This window comes from Scyliorhinus canicula, chromosome 16 (assembly GCF_902713615.1).
Source record: "Scyliorhinus canicula chromosome 16, sScyCan1.1, whole genome shotgun sequence".
Lineage (NCBI taxonomy): Eukaryota > Metazoa > Chordata > Chondrichthyes > Carcharhiniformes > Scyliorhinidae > Scyliorhinus > Scyliorhinus canicula.
The window spans coordinates 82,929,915-82,945,865 of NC_052161.1; the positions used below are offsets into that span (position 1 = coordinate 82,929,915).

At 58.9% G+C, this 15,951-nt stretch overlaps 1 protein-coding gene across 2 annotated transcripts in view; it reads left to right on the forward strand.

Annotated features, from left to right (window-relative positions):
* The first annotated feature begins 637 nt into the window (after positions 1-637).
* Positions 638-15,951, forward strand: part of LOC119950811 (prolyl 3-hydroxylase 1-like) — a 56,157-nt gene continuing 40,843 nt past the window's right edge. For both annotated transcript variants that reach the window (XM_038773627.1, XM_038773626.1), the window contains exon 1: positions 638-1,148. In XM_038773627.1, the coding sequence (XP_038629555.1) occupies positions 690-1,148 (459 nt within the window). In that variant the 5' untranslated portion in view covers positions 638-689. The remainder of the gene's footprint in view (positions 1,149-15,951) is intronic.

The following is a 15,951-nucleotide window of genomic DNA, read 5'->3' on the forward strand; positions in this document are numbered from 1 at the left end:
CTATCTCTGTCCATCCCTCTCTCTCTGTCTCTCCTTGTATGTCTGTCCAGCCATCTCTCTGTGTATCTCTCTCTGTCTCACCCTCTATCTCTGTCCACCCCTCTCTGTCTCTCCTTGTATGTCTGTCCAGCCATCTCTCTGTGTATCTCTCTCTGTCTCACCCTCTATCTCTGTCCACCCCTCTCTGTCTCTCCCTGTATCTCTGTCCAGCCATCTCTCTGTGTGTGTGTCTCTCTCTCTCTCTTTGTCTCACTCTCTGTCTCTGTCCATCCCTCTCTCTCTGTCTCACCCTCTATCTCTGTCCATCCCTCTCTCTCTGTCTCACCTGTATCTCTGTCCAGCCATCTCTCTGTGTATCTCTCTCTCTCTGTCTCTCTCATTCTGTCTCTCTCTCTATCTCTGTCCAGCCATCTCTCTGTGTGTGTCTCTCTCTCTCTGTCTCACCCTCTATCTCTGTCCATCCCTCTCTCTCTCTCTGTCTCACCCTCTATCTCTGTCCCTCCCACTCTTTCTCTGTCACTCTCTCTCTCCCTATCTGTCTCTCCCTCTCTCTCTGTCTGTCTCTCCCTCTCTCTCTGTCGCCCTCTCTCTATTCAGTCCCCCTCTCTTCCTCCCATTTCCTTCCCCCAGCCCTTCCCCTTCCTCTCTGTTCTGTGGGACGTGTCCAGCCAGCTGCATCGGGCTCGGGAATGGAGTTTCTGCCGCTGCTGCTGTTGCTGCTGTTCGGCTGCGGGAGGCAGCTAAGCTCTGCGGGGCTGCTCGACTATGGGGGGCAGACCCTGGGATCGGACCCTCTCCTCCAGCAGCCCTACGACTTGCTGTACGCCGGGGGGCTGCGGGAATACCACCAGTATCACTGGGCGAAGGCAGTCTCCCTGCTGGAGAGAGCTCTCCTCAGCCATTCGGCCCTTCGCCGCCTACGGACCCGCTGCCAGCGGCTGTGTGTCCAGCAGGATCCAGGGGGCAACTCCTGGGACCCCCTGGACTCTCTACAATTCTTCCAGAGCCTCCTGCACCGAGCCGCCTGCCTCCAGCACTGTGTGACAGCCAGTCTGGGTCAACAATCCCGCCACATGGTGACTGAAACAGTGCAGGCAGACTTCCAGAGGAGAACTCCTTATAACTATCTCCAACTGATTTATTACAGGGTGAGGAGCCAGGGAGAGGGAGGAGGAGGGTGGAGAGGGAGGAGGAGAGGGTGGAGGGTAAGGAGGGAGGGGTGGGGGTGACACCGAGAGCAAGAGACAGAGTGAAAGAAAGGGGGATTGGCACAGAGAGAGAGGCAGACAGAGGGAAAGAGAGAGGCAGGGAGAGAGACAGATAGAGCGAGCGAGAGACTTGAGAGGGGGTGAGATTAACAGAGTGGGAAATAGGGAGAGAGACACACAGGCAAAGAGAGAGACAGACAGAGAGAGACACACAGGTAGATAGAGAGAGAGAGTGAGAGGCAGAGCAGGATTCTCCGTTAGCCAACGCCGAAAGCGGGTGTGCAAGCGGGCGGAGAATCGCACCCGCCACCGGAATCGAGGCAGGCGCCGGTTTGATGCCAAATCACGATGCTCCGCCTCCTCAAGAACAGTGTCAATGCGCATAGTTTAAACACTATTTACATATCATTAGTGGGCCCACCTCCACCTCCAATGGGCCGATTCCCAATGCTTCACAAATCGTCAACCTGCTGTGATGGGGGCTGTTTAGCTCACAGGGCTAAATCGCTGGCTTTGAAAGCAGACCAAGGCAGGCCAGCAGCATGGTTTGATCCCCGTAACAGCCTCCCCGAACAGGTGCTGGAATGTGGCGACTAGGGGCTTTTCACAGTAACTTCATTGAAGCCTACTCCTGACAAGCAATTTTCATTTCATTTTCATGGCTGCTGAGTCAGAGAGAGGGCGCATGGACAGTGTCGCGCATTGCTAAACTTCACTGACAGCTGTGCCTGGCCGGGGAGGGCCTCTGCCAGGACTGGGGAGGGGAGTGGGGGGTGGTCAAGAGGTGGGCTGTGGGGTCGGGGTGGATGGGTACGCAACAGCATTACTGCAGCTGGCAAGGCAGCCATGCAGCTGCGCATGCCGCTGACAACCCCTTTAAAACTGGTGCCCTGGATCACATAGCCCCCCCCCCCCCCTCCCCGGCACCTAGCCGACCCATAGCTGTGTGGGCGCTCGGCCCCAGCCGACTCATAGCTGTGTGGGCGCTCGGCCCCAGCCGACTCATAGCTGTCAGGGTGCCCACACAACCTGTCCCATCTTTTCGGGACCGATCTGTGTGTGTGTTGTTTAAGCGCGGCTGCAGAGTCAGCCCTGCGACTGTCGATCACGGACCTGACGATTCCTGCACTGTTTTCCGTGTGTTTGGAGGGTGTTCCATGCGGCGCTGGTACTAAACCCTCACCTGGAGAAGAAGCGGTGCAGATGTGCAGCCGCTTTTTTTAGCGTGAAAGTCCACAGATTCTCCATTGGCATCAGCACATAGACTCAGAAACAGAAATACCAGCCCAGAGGGAGCAAGAGAAAGGGAGATTGACAGAGAGATACAGGGGGAAAGAAAGATTGAGACAGAGAAACGGGAAGAGATAGAGAGACAGACAGTGAGAGAGATAGAGAGGCAGGCCGAGACAGGCAGACCGAGACAGGCAGGCTGAGAGAGACAGACCGAGACAGGCAGGCTGAGAGAGACAGACCGAGACAGGCAGGCCGAGACAGGCAGGCCGAGAGAGATGGGCAGTGAGAGAGACGGGCAGGCCGAGACAGACAGACCGAGACAGGCAGGCTGAGAGAGACAGACCGAGACAGGCAGGCCGAGAGACAGACCGAGACAGGCAGACCGAGACAGGCAGGCTGAGAGAGACAGACCGAGACAGGCAGGCCGAGAGAGACAGACCGAGACAGGCAGGCTGAGAGAGACAGACCGAGACAGGCAGGCCGAGAGACAGACCGAGACAGGCAGACCCAGAGAGATGGGCAGTGAGAGAGACGGGCAGAGAGAGACAGACAGTGAGAGAGATAGAGAGGCAGGCCGAGAGAGACAGACCGAGACAGGCAGGCCGAGAGAGATGGATAGTGAGAGGCAGACCGAGAGAGACGGACAGTGAGGGGCAGGCAGAGAGAGACAGGCCGAGACAGGCAGACCGAGAGAGATGGACACTGAGAGACAGGCAGAGAGGGACAGGCAGACCGAGACAGGCAGGCCGAGACAGGCAGACAGAGAGAGACAGGCCAAGAGAGACAGGCCGAGACAGGCAGACCGAGAGAGACGGACAGTGAGGGGCAGGCAGAGACAGACAGGCTGAGAGGGAAGGACAGTGAGAGAGATAGAGAGGCAGGCCGAGACAGGCAGGCTGAGAGAGACAGACCGAGACAGGCAGGCCGAGAGAGATGGGCAGTGAGAGAGACGGGCAGAGAGAGACAGACAGTGAGAGACGGCCAGTGAGAGAGATAGAGAGGCAGGCCGAGAGAGGCAGACCGAGACAGGCAGGCCGAGAGAGATAGAGAGGCAGGCCGAGAGAGACAGACCGAGACAGGCAGGCCGAGAGAGACAGGCAGGCCGAGACAGGCAGGCCGAGAGAGACAGGCAGGCCGAGAGAGACAGGCAGAGAGAGATGGGCAGTGAGAGAGATAGAGAGGCAGGCCGAGAGAGACAGACCGAGACAGGCAGGCTGAGAGAGACAGACCGAGACAGGCAGGCCGAGAGAGATGGGCAGTGAGAGAGACGGGCAGAGAGAGACAGACAGTGAGAGACGGCCAGTGAGAGAGATAGAGAGGCAGGCCGAGAGAGGCAGACCGAGACAGGCAGGCCGAGAGAGATAGAGAGGCAGGCCGAGAGAGACAGACCGAGACAGGCAGGCCGAGAGAGACAGGCAGGCCGAGACAGACAGGCAGAGAGAGATGGGCAGTGAGAGAGATAGAGAGGCAGGCCGAGAGAGACAGACCGAGACAGGCAGGCGAGAGAGACAGGCAGAGAGAGACAGACAGTGAAAGAGATAGAGAGGCAGGCCGAGAGAGACAGACCGAGAGAGATGGACAGTGAGAGGCAGGCCGAGAGAGACAGACCGAGACAGGCAGGCCGAGAGAGACAGACCGATTCAGGCAGGCCGAGAGAGACAGACCGAGACAGGCAGAAAGAGACAGACAGTGAGAGAGATAGAGAGACAGACCGAGACAGGCAGGCCGAGAGAGACAGACCGATTCAGGCAGGCCGAGAGAGACAGACCGAGACAGGCAGGCGAGAGAGACAGGCAGAGAGAGACAGACAGTGAAAGAGATAGAGAGGCAGGCCGAGAGAGACAGACCGAGAGAGATGGACAGTGAGAGGCAGGCCGAGAGAGACAGACCGAGACAGGCAGGCCGAGAGAGACAGACCGATTCAGGCAGGCCGAGAGAGACAGACCGAGACAGGCAGAAAGAGACAGACAGACCGAGACAGGCAGAAAGAGACAGACAGTGAGAGAGATAGAGAGACAGACCGAGACAGGCAGGCCGAGAGAGACAGGCCGAGAGAGACAGACCGATTCAGGCAGGCCGAGAGAGACAGACCGAGACAGGCAGGCCGAGAGAGACAGACCGAGACAGGCAGACCAAGACAGGCAGGCCGAGACAGGCAGAAAGAGACAGACAGTGAGAGAGATAGAGAGACAGACCGAGACAGGCAGGCCGAGAGAGACAGACCGAGACAGGCAGGCCGAGAGAGACAGACCGAGACAGGCAGGCCGAGAGAGACAGACCGAGACAGGCAGGCCGAGAGAGACAGACCGCGACAGGCAGACCGAGACAGACAGGTAGAGAGATAGAGAGACAGACCGAGACAGGCAGACCGAGAGAGACAGACAGTGAGAGAGATAGAGAGACAGACCGAGACAGGCAGAAAGAGACAGACAATGAAAGAGATAGAGAGACAGACCGAGACAGGCAGGCCGAGCGAGGCAGGCCGAGACAGGCAGAAAGAGACAGGCAGAAAGAGACAGACAGTGAGAGAGACAGGCAGAGAGAGACAGACAGTGAGAGAGACGGGCAGAGAGAGACAGACAGTGAGAGAGATAGAGAGGCAGGCCGAGACAGGCAGGCCGAGACAGGCAGCCCGAGACAGGCAGACCGAGAGAGACAGACCGAGAGAGACAGACCGAGAGAGGCAGGCCGAGAGAGGCAGGCCGAGAGAGACAGACCGAGACAGGCAGGCCGAGACAGGCAGGCCGAGAGAGACAGACCGAGACAGGCAGGCCGAGAGAGACAGACCGAGACAGGCAGGCCGAGACAGGCAGACCGAGACAGGCAGAAAGAGACAGACAGTGAGAGAGATAGACAGACAGACCGAGATAGGCAGGCCGAGACAGGCAGAAAGAGACAGACAGTGAGCGAGATAGAGAGACAGACCGAGACAGGCAGGCCGAGAGAGACAGACCGAGACAGGCAGACCGAGACAGGCAGAAAGAGACAGACAGTGGGAGAGATAGAGAGACAGACCGAGACAGGCAGGCCGAGAGAGGCAGAAAGAGACAGACAGTGAGAGAGACAGGCAGAGAGAGACAGACAGTGAGAGAGATAGAGAGGCAGGCCGAGACAGGCAGACCGAGAGAGACGTACAGTGAGAGGCAGGCTGAGAGAGACAGACCGAGACAGGCAGACCGAGAGAGATGGACAGTGAGAGGCTCTCCGAGAGAGACAGACCGAGACAGGCAGGCCGAGAGAGATGGACAGCGAGAGGCAGGCAGAGAGGGACGGACAGTGAGAGAGATAGAGAGGCAGGCCGAGAGAGACAGACCGAGACAGGCAGGCCGAGACAGGCAAGCCGAGACAGGCAGACCAAGACAGGCAGAGAGGGACGGTCAGTGAGAGAGATAGAGAGGCAGGCTGAGAGATACAGACCGAGACAGGCAGACCGAGAGAGACGGACAGCGAGGGGCAGGCAGAGAGAGACAGGCCGAGACAGGCAGACCGAGACAGGCAGACCGAGAGAGAGGGACATGAGAGACAGGCCGAGAGAGACAGGCAGAGAGGGACGGACAGTGAGAGAGATAGAGAGGCAGGCCGAGAGAGACAGGCCGAGACAGGCAGACCGAGACAGGCAGACCGAGAGAGAGGGACAGTGAGAGACAGGCCGAGAGAGACAGGCAGAGAGGGACAGGCAGAGAGGGACAGGCCGAGCGAGACAGACCGAGACAGGCAGACCGAGACAGGCAGGCCGAGTCAGGCAGGCCGAGACAGGCAGACAGAGAGAGACAGGCCGAGAGAGACATGCCGAGACAGGCAGACCGAGAGAAACGGACAGTGAGGGGCAGGCAGAGACAGACAGGCTGAGAGGGATGGACAGTGAGAGAGATGGAGAGGCAGGCCGAGAGAGACAGACCGAGACAGGCAGGCCGAGAGAGACAGACCGAGACAGGCAGGCCGAGAGAGACAGACAGAGACAGGCAGACCGAGAGAGACGGACAGTGAGGGGCAGGCCGAGAGAGGCAGGCAGAGAGAGACGGCCAGTGAGAGAGATAGAGAGGCAGGCCGAGAGAGACAGACCGAGACAGGCAGGCTAGACAGGCAGTCCGAGAGAGACAGGCAGATAGGGACGGACAGTGAGAGAGATAGCGAGGCAGGCCGAGAGAGACAGACCGAGACAGGCAGTCCGAGTCATGCAGAGAGAGAGATAGAGAGGCAGGCCGAGAGAGACAGACCGAGACAGGCAGGCCGAGAGAGACAGACCGAGACAGGCAGGCCGAGACAGGCAGGCCGAGAGAGACAGGCAGAGAGAGACGGGCAGTGAGAGAGATAGAGAGGCAGGCCGAGACAGGCAGGCGAGAGAGACAGGCAGAGAGAGACAGACCGATTCAGGCAGGCCGAGAGAGACAGACCGAGACAGGCAGACCGAGACAGGCAGACCGAGAGAGAGGGACAGTGAGAGACAGGCCGAGAGAGACAGGCAGAGAGGGACAGGCAGAGAGGGACAGGCCGAGCGAGACAGACCGAGACAGGCAGACCGAGACAGGCAGGCCGAGTCAGGCAGGCCGAGACAGGCAGACAGAGAGAGACAGGCCGAGAGAGACATGCCGAGACAGGCAGACCGAGAGAAACGGACAGTGAGGGGCAGGCAGAGACAGACAGGCTGAGAGGGATGGACAGTGAGAGAGATGGAGAGGCAGGCCGAGAGAGACAGACCGAGACAGGCAGGCCGAGAGAGACAGACCGAGACAGGCAGGCCGAGAGAGACAGACAGAGACAGGCAGACCGAGAGAGACGGACAGTGAGGGGCAGGCCGAGAGAGGCAGGCAGAGAGAGACGGCCAGTGAGAGAGATAGAGAGGCAGGCCGAGAGAGACAGACCGAGACAGGCAGGCTAGACAGGCAGTCCGAGAGAGACAGGCAGATAGGGACGGACAGTGAGAGAGATAGCGAGGCAGGCCGAGAGAGACAGACCGAGGCAGGCAGGCCGAGTCATGCAGAGAGAGAGATAGAGAGGCAGGCCGAGAGAGACAGACCGAGACAGGCAGGCCGAGAGAGACAGACCGAGACAGGCAGGCCGAGACAGGCAGGCCGAGAGAGACAGGCAGAGAGAGACGGGCAGTGAGAGAGATAGAGAGGCAGGCCGAGACAGGCAGGCGAGAGAGACAGGCAGAGAGAGACAGACCGATTCAGGCAGGCCGAGAGAGACAGACCGAGACAGGCAGACCGAGACAGGCAGACCGAGAGAGAGGGACAGTGAGAGACAGGCCGAGAGAGACAGGCAGAGAGGGACAGGCAGAGAGGGACAGGCCGAGCGAGACAGACCGAGACAGGCAGACCGAGACAGGCAGGCCGAGTCAGGCAGGCCGAGACAGGCAGACAGAGAGAGACAGGCCGAGAGAGACATGCCGAGACAGGCAGACCGAGAGAAACGGACAGTGAGGGGCAGGCAGAGACAGACAGGCTGAGAGGGATGGACAGTGAGAGAGATGGAGAGGCAGGCCGAGAGAGACAGACCGAGACAGGCAGGCCGAGAGAGACAGACCGAGACAGGCAGGCCGAGAGAGACAGACAGAGACAGGCAGACCGAGAGAGACGGACAGTGAGGGGCAGGCCGAGAGAGGCAGGCAGAGAGAGACGGCCAGTGAGAGAGATAGAGAGGCAGGCCGAGAGAGACAGACCGAGACAGGCAGGCTAGACAGGCAGTCCGAGAGAGACAGGCAGATAGGGACGGACAGTGAGAGAGATAGCGAGGCAGGCCGAGAGAGACAGACCGAGACAGGCAGGCCGAGTCATGCAGAGAGAGAGATAGAGAGGCAGGCCGAGAGAGACAGACCGAGACAGGCAGACCGAGAGAAACGGACAGTGAGGGGCAGGCAGAGACAGACAGGCTGAGAGGGATGGACAGTGAGAGAGATGGAGAGGCAGGCCGAGAGAGACAGACCGAGACAGGCAGGCCGAGAGAGACAGACCGAGACAGGCAGGCCGAGAGAGACAGACAGAGACAGGCAGACCGAGAGAGACGGACAGTGAGGGGCAGGCCGAGAGAGGCAGGCAGAGAGAGACGGCCAGTGAGAGAGATAGAGAGGCAGGCCGAGAGAGACAGACCGAGACAGGCAGGCTAGACAGGCAGTCCGAGAGAGACAGGCAGATAGGGACGGACAGTGAGAGAGATAGCGAGGCAGGCCGAGAGAGACAGACCGAGACAGGCAGTCCGAGTCATGCAGAGAGAGAGATAGAGAGGCAGGCCGAGAGAGACAGACCGAGACAGGCAGGCCGAGAGAGACAGACCGAGACAGGCAGGCCGAGACAGGCAGGCCGAGAGAGACAGGCAGAGAGAGACGGGCAGTGAGAGAGATAGAGAGGCAGGACGAGACAGGCAGGCGAGAGAGACAGGCAGAGAGAGACAGACCGATTCAGGCAGGCCGAGAGAGACAGACCGAGACAGGCAGACCGAGACAGGCAGACCGAGAGAGAGGGACAGTGAGAGACAGGCAGAGAGGGACAGGCAGAGAGGGACAGGCCGAGCGAGACAGACCGAGACAGGCAGACCGAGACAGGCAGGCCGAGTCAGGCAGGCCGAGACAGACAGACCGAGAGAGACGGACAGTGAGAGGCAGGCCGAGACAGGCAGACCGAGAGAGATGGACAGTAAGAGGCAGGCCGTGAGAGACAGGCAGAGAGGGACGGACAGTGAGAGAGATAGAGAGGCAGACCAAGACAGGCAGACCAAGACAGGCAGTCCGAGAGAGACAGACCGATAGAGACAGACCGAGACAGGCAGGCCGAGAGAGACAGACCGAGACAGGCAGGCCGAGACAGGCAGGCCAAGACAGGCAGACCGAGAGAAACGGACAGTGAGGGGCAGGCAGAGACAGACAGGCTGAGAGGGATGGACAGTGAGAGAGATGGAGAGGCAGGCCGAGAGAGACAGACCGAGACAGGCAGGCCGAGAGAGACAGACCGAGACAGGCAGGCCGAGACAGGCAGGCCGAGAGAGACAGACCGATTCAGGCAGGCCGAGAGAGACAGACCGAGACAGGCAGGCCGAGAGAGACAGACCGAGACAGGCAGGCCGAGAGAGACAGACCGAGACAGGCAGGCCGAGACAGGCAGACCGAGACAGGCAGAAAGAGACAGACAGTGAGAGAGATAGAGAGACAGACCGAGACAGGCAGGCCGAGAAAGACAGACCGAGACAGGCAGGCCGAGAAAGACAGACCTAGACAGGCAGACCGAGACAGGCAGAAAGAGACAGACAGTGAGAGAGATAGAGAGATAGACCGAGACAGGCAGGCTGAGAGAGGCAGAAAGAGACAGACAGTGAGAGAGACAGGCAGAGAGAGACAGACAGTGAGAGAGATAGAGAGGCAGGCCGAGACAGGCAGGCCGAGACAGACAGACCGAGAGAGACGGACAGTGAGAGGCAGGCCGAGACAGGCAGACCGAGAGAGATGGACAGTAAGAGGCAGGCCGTGAGAGACAGGCAGAGAGGGACGGACAGTGAGAGAGATAGAGAGGCAGACCAAGACAGGCAGACCAAGACAGGCAGTCCGAGAGAGACAGACCGATAGAGACAGACCGAGACAGGCAGGCCGAGAGAGACAGACCGAGACAGGCAGGCCGAGACAGGCAGGCCAAGACAGGCAGGCCGAGAGAGACAGACCGAGACAGGCAGGCCGAGACAGGCAGGCCAAGACAGGCAGGCCGAGAGAGACAGACCGAGACAGGCAGAAAGTGACAGACAGTGAGCGAGATAGACAGACAGACCGAGACAGGCAGAAAGAGACAGACAGTGAGAGAGATAGAGAGACAGACCGAGACAGGCAGGCCGAGAGAGGCAGGCCGAGACAGGCAGGCCGAGACAGGCAGGCCGAGAGAGACAGACCGAGACAGGCAGGCCGAGAGAGACAGACCGAGACAGGCAGACCGAGAGAGACAGACCGAGACAGGCAGACCGAGAGAGACAGACCGAGACAGGCAGACCGAGACAGGCAGAAAGAGACAGACAGTGAGAGAGATAGAGAGACAGACCGAGACAGGCAGGCCGAGAGAGACAGACCGAGACAGGCAGGCCGAGACAGGCAGAAAGAGACAGACAGTGAGAGAGATAGAGAGACAGACCGAGACAGGCAGGCTGAGAGAGGCAGAAAGAGACAGACAGTGAGAGAGACAGGCAGAGAGAGACAGACAGTGAGAGAGATAGAGAGGCAGGCCGAGACAGGCAGACCAAGAGAGACGGACAGTGAGAGGCAGGCTGAGAGAGACAGACTGAGACAGGCAGACCGAGAGTGATGGACAGTGAGAGGCAGTCCGAGAGAGACAGGCAGAGAGGGACGGACAGTGAGAGAGATAGAGAGGCATGCCGAGAGAGACAGACCGAGACAGGCAGGCCGAGACAGGCAAGCCGAGACAGGCAGACCAAGACAGGCAGAGAGGGACGGACAGTGAGAGAGATAGAGAGGCAGGCTGAGAGAGACAGACCGAGACAGGCAGACCAAGACAGGCAGGCCGAGACAGGCAGACCGAGACAGGCAGGCCGAGACAGGCAGACCGTGAGAGATGGACAGTGAGAGGCAGGCCGTGAGAGACAGGCAGAGAGGGACGGACAGTGAGAGAGATAGAGAGGCAGGCCGAGAGAGACAGACCGAGACAGGCAGACCAAGACAGGCAGACCGAGACAGGCAGACCGAGACAGGCAGGCCGAGAGAGACAGAGCGAGACAGGCAGGCCGAGACAGGCAGGCCGAGAGAGACAGACCGAGACAGGCAGGCCGAGAGAGACAGACCGAGACAGGCAGGCCGAGACAGGCAGGCCGAGAGAGACAGACCGATTCAGGCAGGCCGAGAGAGACAGACCGAGACAGGCAGGCCGAGAGAGACAGACCGAGACAGGCAGGCCGAGAGAGACAGACCGAGACAGGCAGGCCGAGACAGGCAGACCGAGACAGGCAGAAAGAGACAGACAGTGAGAGAGATAGAGAGACAGACCGAGACAGGCAGGCCGAGAAAGACAGACCGAGACAGGCAGGCCGAGAAAGACAGACCGAGACAGGCAGACCGAGACAGGCAGAAAGAGACAGACAGTGAGAGAGATAGAGAGATAGACCGAGACAGGCAGGCTGAGAGAGGCAGAAAGAGACAGACAGTGAGAGAGACAGGCAGAGAGAGACAGACAGTGAGAGAGATAGAGAGGCAGGCCGAGACAGGCAGGCCGAGACAGACAGACCGAGAGAGACGGACAGTGAGAGGCAGGCCGAGACAGGCAGACCGAGAGAGATGGACAGTAAGAGGCAGGCCGTGAGAGACAGGCAGAGAGGGACGGACAGTGAGAGAGATAGAGAGGCAGACCAAGACAGGCAGACCAAGACAGGCAGTCCGAGAGAGACAGACCGAGAGAGACAGACCGAGACAGGCAGGCCGAGAGAGACAGACCGAGATAGGCAGGCCGAGACAGGCAGGCCAAGACAGGCAGGCCGAGAGAGACAGACCGAGACAGGCAGGCCGAGAGAGACAGACCGAGACAGGCAGGCCAAGACAGGCAGGCCGAGAGAGACAGACCGAGACAGGCAGGCCGAGAGAGACAGACCGAGACAGGCAGGCCGAGACAGGCAGGCCAAGACAGGCAGGCCGAGAGAGACAGACCGAGACAGGCAGGCCGAGACAGGCAGGCCAAGACAGGCAGGCCGAGAGAGACAGACCGAGACAGGCAGAAAGTGACAGACAGTGAGCGAGATAGACAGACAGACCGAGACAGGCAGAAAGAGACAGACAGTGAGAGAGATAGAGAGACAGACCGAGACAGGCAGGCCGAGAGAGGCAGGCCGAGACAGGCAGGCCGAGACAGGCAGGCCGAGAGAGACAGACCGAGACAGGCAGGCCGAGAGAGACAGACCGAGACAGGCAGACCGAGAGAGACAGACCGAGACAGGCAGACCGAGAGAGACAGACCGAGACAGGCAGACCGAGACAGGCAGAAAGAGACAGACAGTGAGAGAGATAGAGAGACAGACCGAGACAGGCAGGCCGAGAGAGACAGACCGAGACAGGCAGGCCGAGACAGGCAGAAAGAGACAGACAGTGAGAGAGATAGAGAGACAGACCGAGACAGGCAGGCTGAGAGAGGCAGAAAGAGACAGACAGTGAGAGAGACAGGCAGAGAGAGACAGACAGTGAGAGAGATAGAGAGGCAGGCCGAGACAGGCAGACCAAGAGAGACGGACAGTGAGAGGCAGGCTGAGAGAGACAGACTGAGACAGGCAGACCGAGAGTGATGGACAGTGAGAGGCAGTCCGAGAGAGACAGACCAAGACAGGCAGGCCGAGAGAGATGGACAGCGAGAGGCAGACAGAGAGAGACAGGCAGAGAGGGACGGACAGTGAGAGAGATAGAGAGGCATGCCGAGAGAGACAGACCGAGACAGGCAGGCCGAGACAGGCAAGCCGAGACAGGCAGACCAAGACAGGCAGAGAGGGACGGACAGTGAGAGAGATAGAGAGGCAGGCTGAGAGAGACAGACCGAGACAGGCAGACCAAGACAGGCAGGCCGAGACAGGCAGACCGAGACAGGCAGGCCGAGACAGGCAGACCGTGAGAGATGGACAGTGAGAGGCAGGCCGTGAGAGACAGGCAGAGAGGGACGGACAGTGAGAGAGATAGAGAGGCAGGCCGAGAGAGACAGACCGAGACAGGCAGACCAAGACAGGCAGACCGAGACAGGCAGGCCGAGACAGGCAGGCCGAGACAGGCAGACCGAGACAGGCAGACCGTGAGAGATGGACAGTGAGAGGCAGGCCGTGAGAGACAGACAGAGAGGGACGGACAGTGAGAGAGATAGAGAGGCAGGCCGAGAGAGACAGACCGAGACAGGCAGACCTATACAGGCAGGCCGAGACAGGAAGGCCGAGACAGGCAGACCAAGACAGGCAGGCCGAGACTGGCAGGCCAAGACAGGCAGAAAGAGACAGACAGTGAGATAAATAGAGAGGCAGGCCGAGAGAGGCAGGCCGAGAGAGACAGACCGAGACAGGCAGGCCGAGACAGGCAAGCCGAGACAGGCAGACCAAGACAGGCAGAGAGGGACGGACAGTGAGAGAGATAGAGAGGCAGGCTGAGAGAGACAGACCGAGACAGGCAGACCAAGACAGGCAGGCCAAGACAGGCAGACCGAGACAGGCAGGCCGAGACAGGCAGACCGTGAGAGATGGACAGTGAGAGGCAGGCCGTGAGAGACAGGCAGAGAGGGACGGACAGTGAGAGAGATAGAGAGGCAGGCCGAGAGAGACAGACCGAGACAGGCAGACCAAGACAGGCAGACCGAGACAGGCAGGCCGAGACAGGCAGACCGAGACAGGCAGACCGTGAGAGATGGACAGTGAGAGGCAGGCCGTGAGAGACAGGCAGAGAGGGACGGACAGTGAGAGAGATAGAGAGGCAGGCCGAGAGAGACAGACCGAGACAGGCAGACCTATACAGGCAGGCCGAGACAGGAAGGCCGAGACAGGCAGACCAAGACAGGCAGGCCGAGACTGGCAGGCCAAGACAGGCAGAAAGAGACAGACAGTGAGATAAATAGAGAGGCAGGCCGAGAGAGGCAGGCCGAGAGAGACAGACCGAGAGAGACAGGCTGAGACAGGCAGGCCGAGAGAGACAGACCGAGACAGGCAGGCCGAGACAGGCAGGCCAAGAGAGACAGACCGAGACAGGCAGGCCGAGACAGGCAGGCCGAGAGAGACAGGCCGAGACAGGCAGGCCGAGACAGGCAGGCCGAGAGAGACAGGCCGAGACAGGCAGGCCGAGAGAGGCAGGCCGAAACAGGCAGGCCAAGAGAGGCACGCCGAGACTGGCAGAAAGAGACAGACAGTAAGAGAGATAGAGAGGCAGGCCGAGACAGGCAGGCCGAGAGAGACAGGCAGAGAGAGACAGACAGTGAGAGAAATAGAGAGGCAGGCCGAGAGAGACAGGCAGAAAGAGACAGACAGTGAGAGAGATAGAGAGGCAGGCCGAGACAGGCAGACCGAGACAGGCAGGCCAAGAGAGGCAGGTCGAGAGAGACAGACCGAGACAGGCAGGCCAAGACACGCAGAAAGAGACAGACAGTGAGAGAGATAGAGAGGCAGGCCGAGAGAGACAGACCGAGACAGGCAGGCCGAGACAGGCAGGCAGAGAGAGGCAGGCCGAGAGATTGAGAGAGGACAGAGAGAGTGAGAGACAGGGACAGTCAGAGACAGTAAGGGAGACAGATAGAGAGACCGACAGAGAGAGAGGGAAATGGAGGAAGACCGAGAGAGAGAGACTGAGAGAGAGACAGATAGAGAGATAAATGGAGGAAGACCGAGAGAGAGAGACTGAGAGAGAGATGGAGAGAGAGACTGAGAGAGAGAGACAGAGAGAGAGAGAGAGTCAGACAGGGAGAGGGACAGACAGACAGAGAGAGAGAGAAATGGAGGGAGACCGAGAGAGAGAGACCGAGAGAGAGACTGAGAGAGCGACCGAGAGAGAGAGAGACTGTGAGAGAGAGACAGAGAGAGACATAGGCCGAGACAGAGAGAGAGAGAGAGTCAGACAGGGAGAGGGACAGACAGACAGACAGACAGAGAGAGAGAGCGACAGACAGACAGATAGAGAGACCGACAGAGAGAGAGAGAAATGGAGGGAGACCGAGAGAGAGAGACTGAGAGAGAGACCGAGAGAGAGAGACAGAGCGAGACATAGGCCGAGACAGAGAGAGAGAGAGAGAGTCAGACAGGGAGAGGGACAGACAGACAGAGAGAGAGAGACAGACAGACAGGGAGAGAGACAGACAGATAGAGAGAGACAGACAGACAGAGAGAGAGACAGACAGAGAGAGAGAGACAGGCAAACAGACAGAGAGAGAGGCAAACAGGGAGACAGGCAAACAGAGAGAGAGAGACAGACAGAGTCGGGGGAGTTGAGTAGTGGGCCTGGTGTAATGCAATGTGGGGGTTTTAGCAAATGTAAGCCATTCTGAGCTAAGAGGTCTGCCATTCTCTGAGCCAGTAGGACTGTTTCCAATCTCAATCATGATGCAGGAATGTTAACGGCTTCTGCACAACATCTGGAACAACCATTTGCTGTGACTGGGATCGCGGGAATGTTAACTTGCTGTGATTCAATGAGACGGGGACCTAAGGAAAGTTAACCCTCTATGATTGTGATTTTGGGAACGTCAAATCGCTGAGATTGGAATTCTGTGATTGTTAAATTGCTGGGATTGGGATCCGCGAGTGTTAACACACCGTGAATGGGATCTCGGGAACGTTAACTCCCTGATTCCGATCTCAGGACCTTAACCTCCTGTGACCACAATCTCGAGAACATTAACCACATGTGATTGGGATCTCGTGAACATTAAATCCGTCATTGGGATCGTGGGAACATTAACTCACTGTCAATCAGATCCCAGGCATGTTAACTCCCTGTGATTGGGATGTTGGGAATGTTAACTTCCTGTGATTGAGATCACGGGAACATTAACCCCCTGTGATTGGAATCTTGGAAATGTTAAGC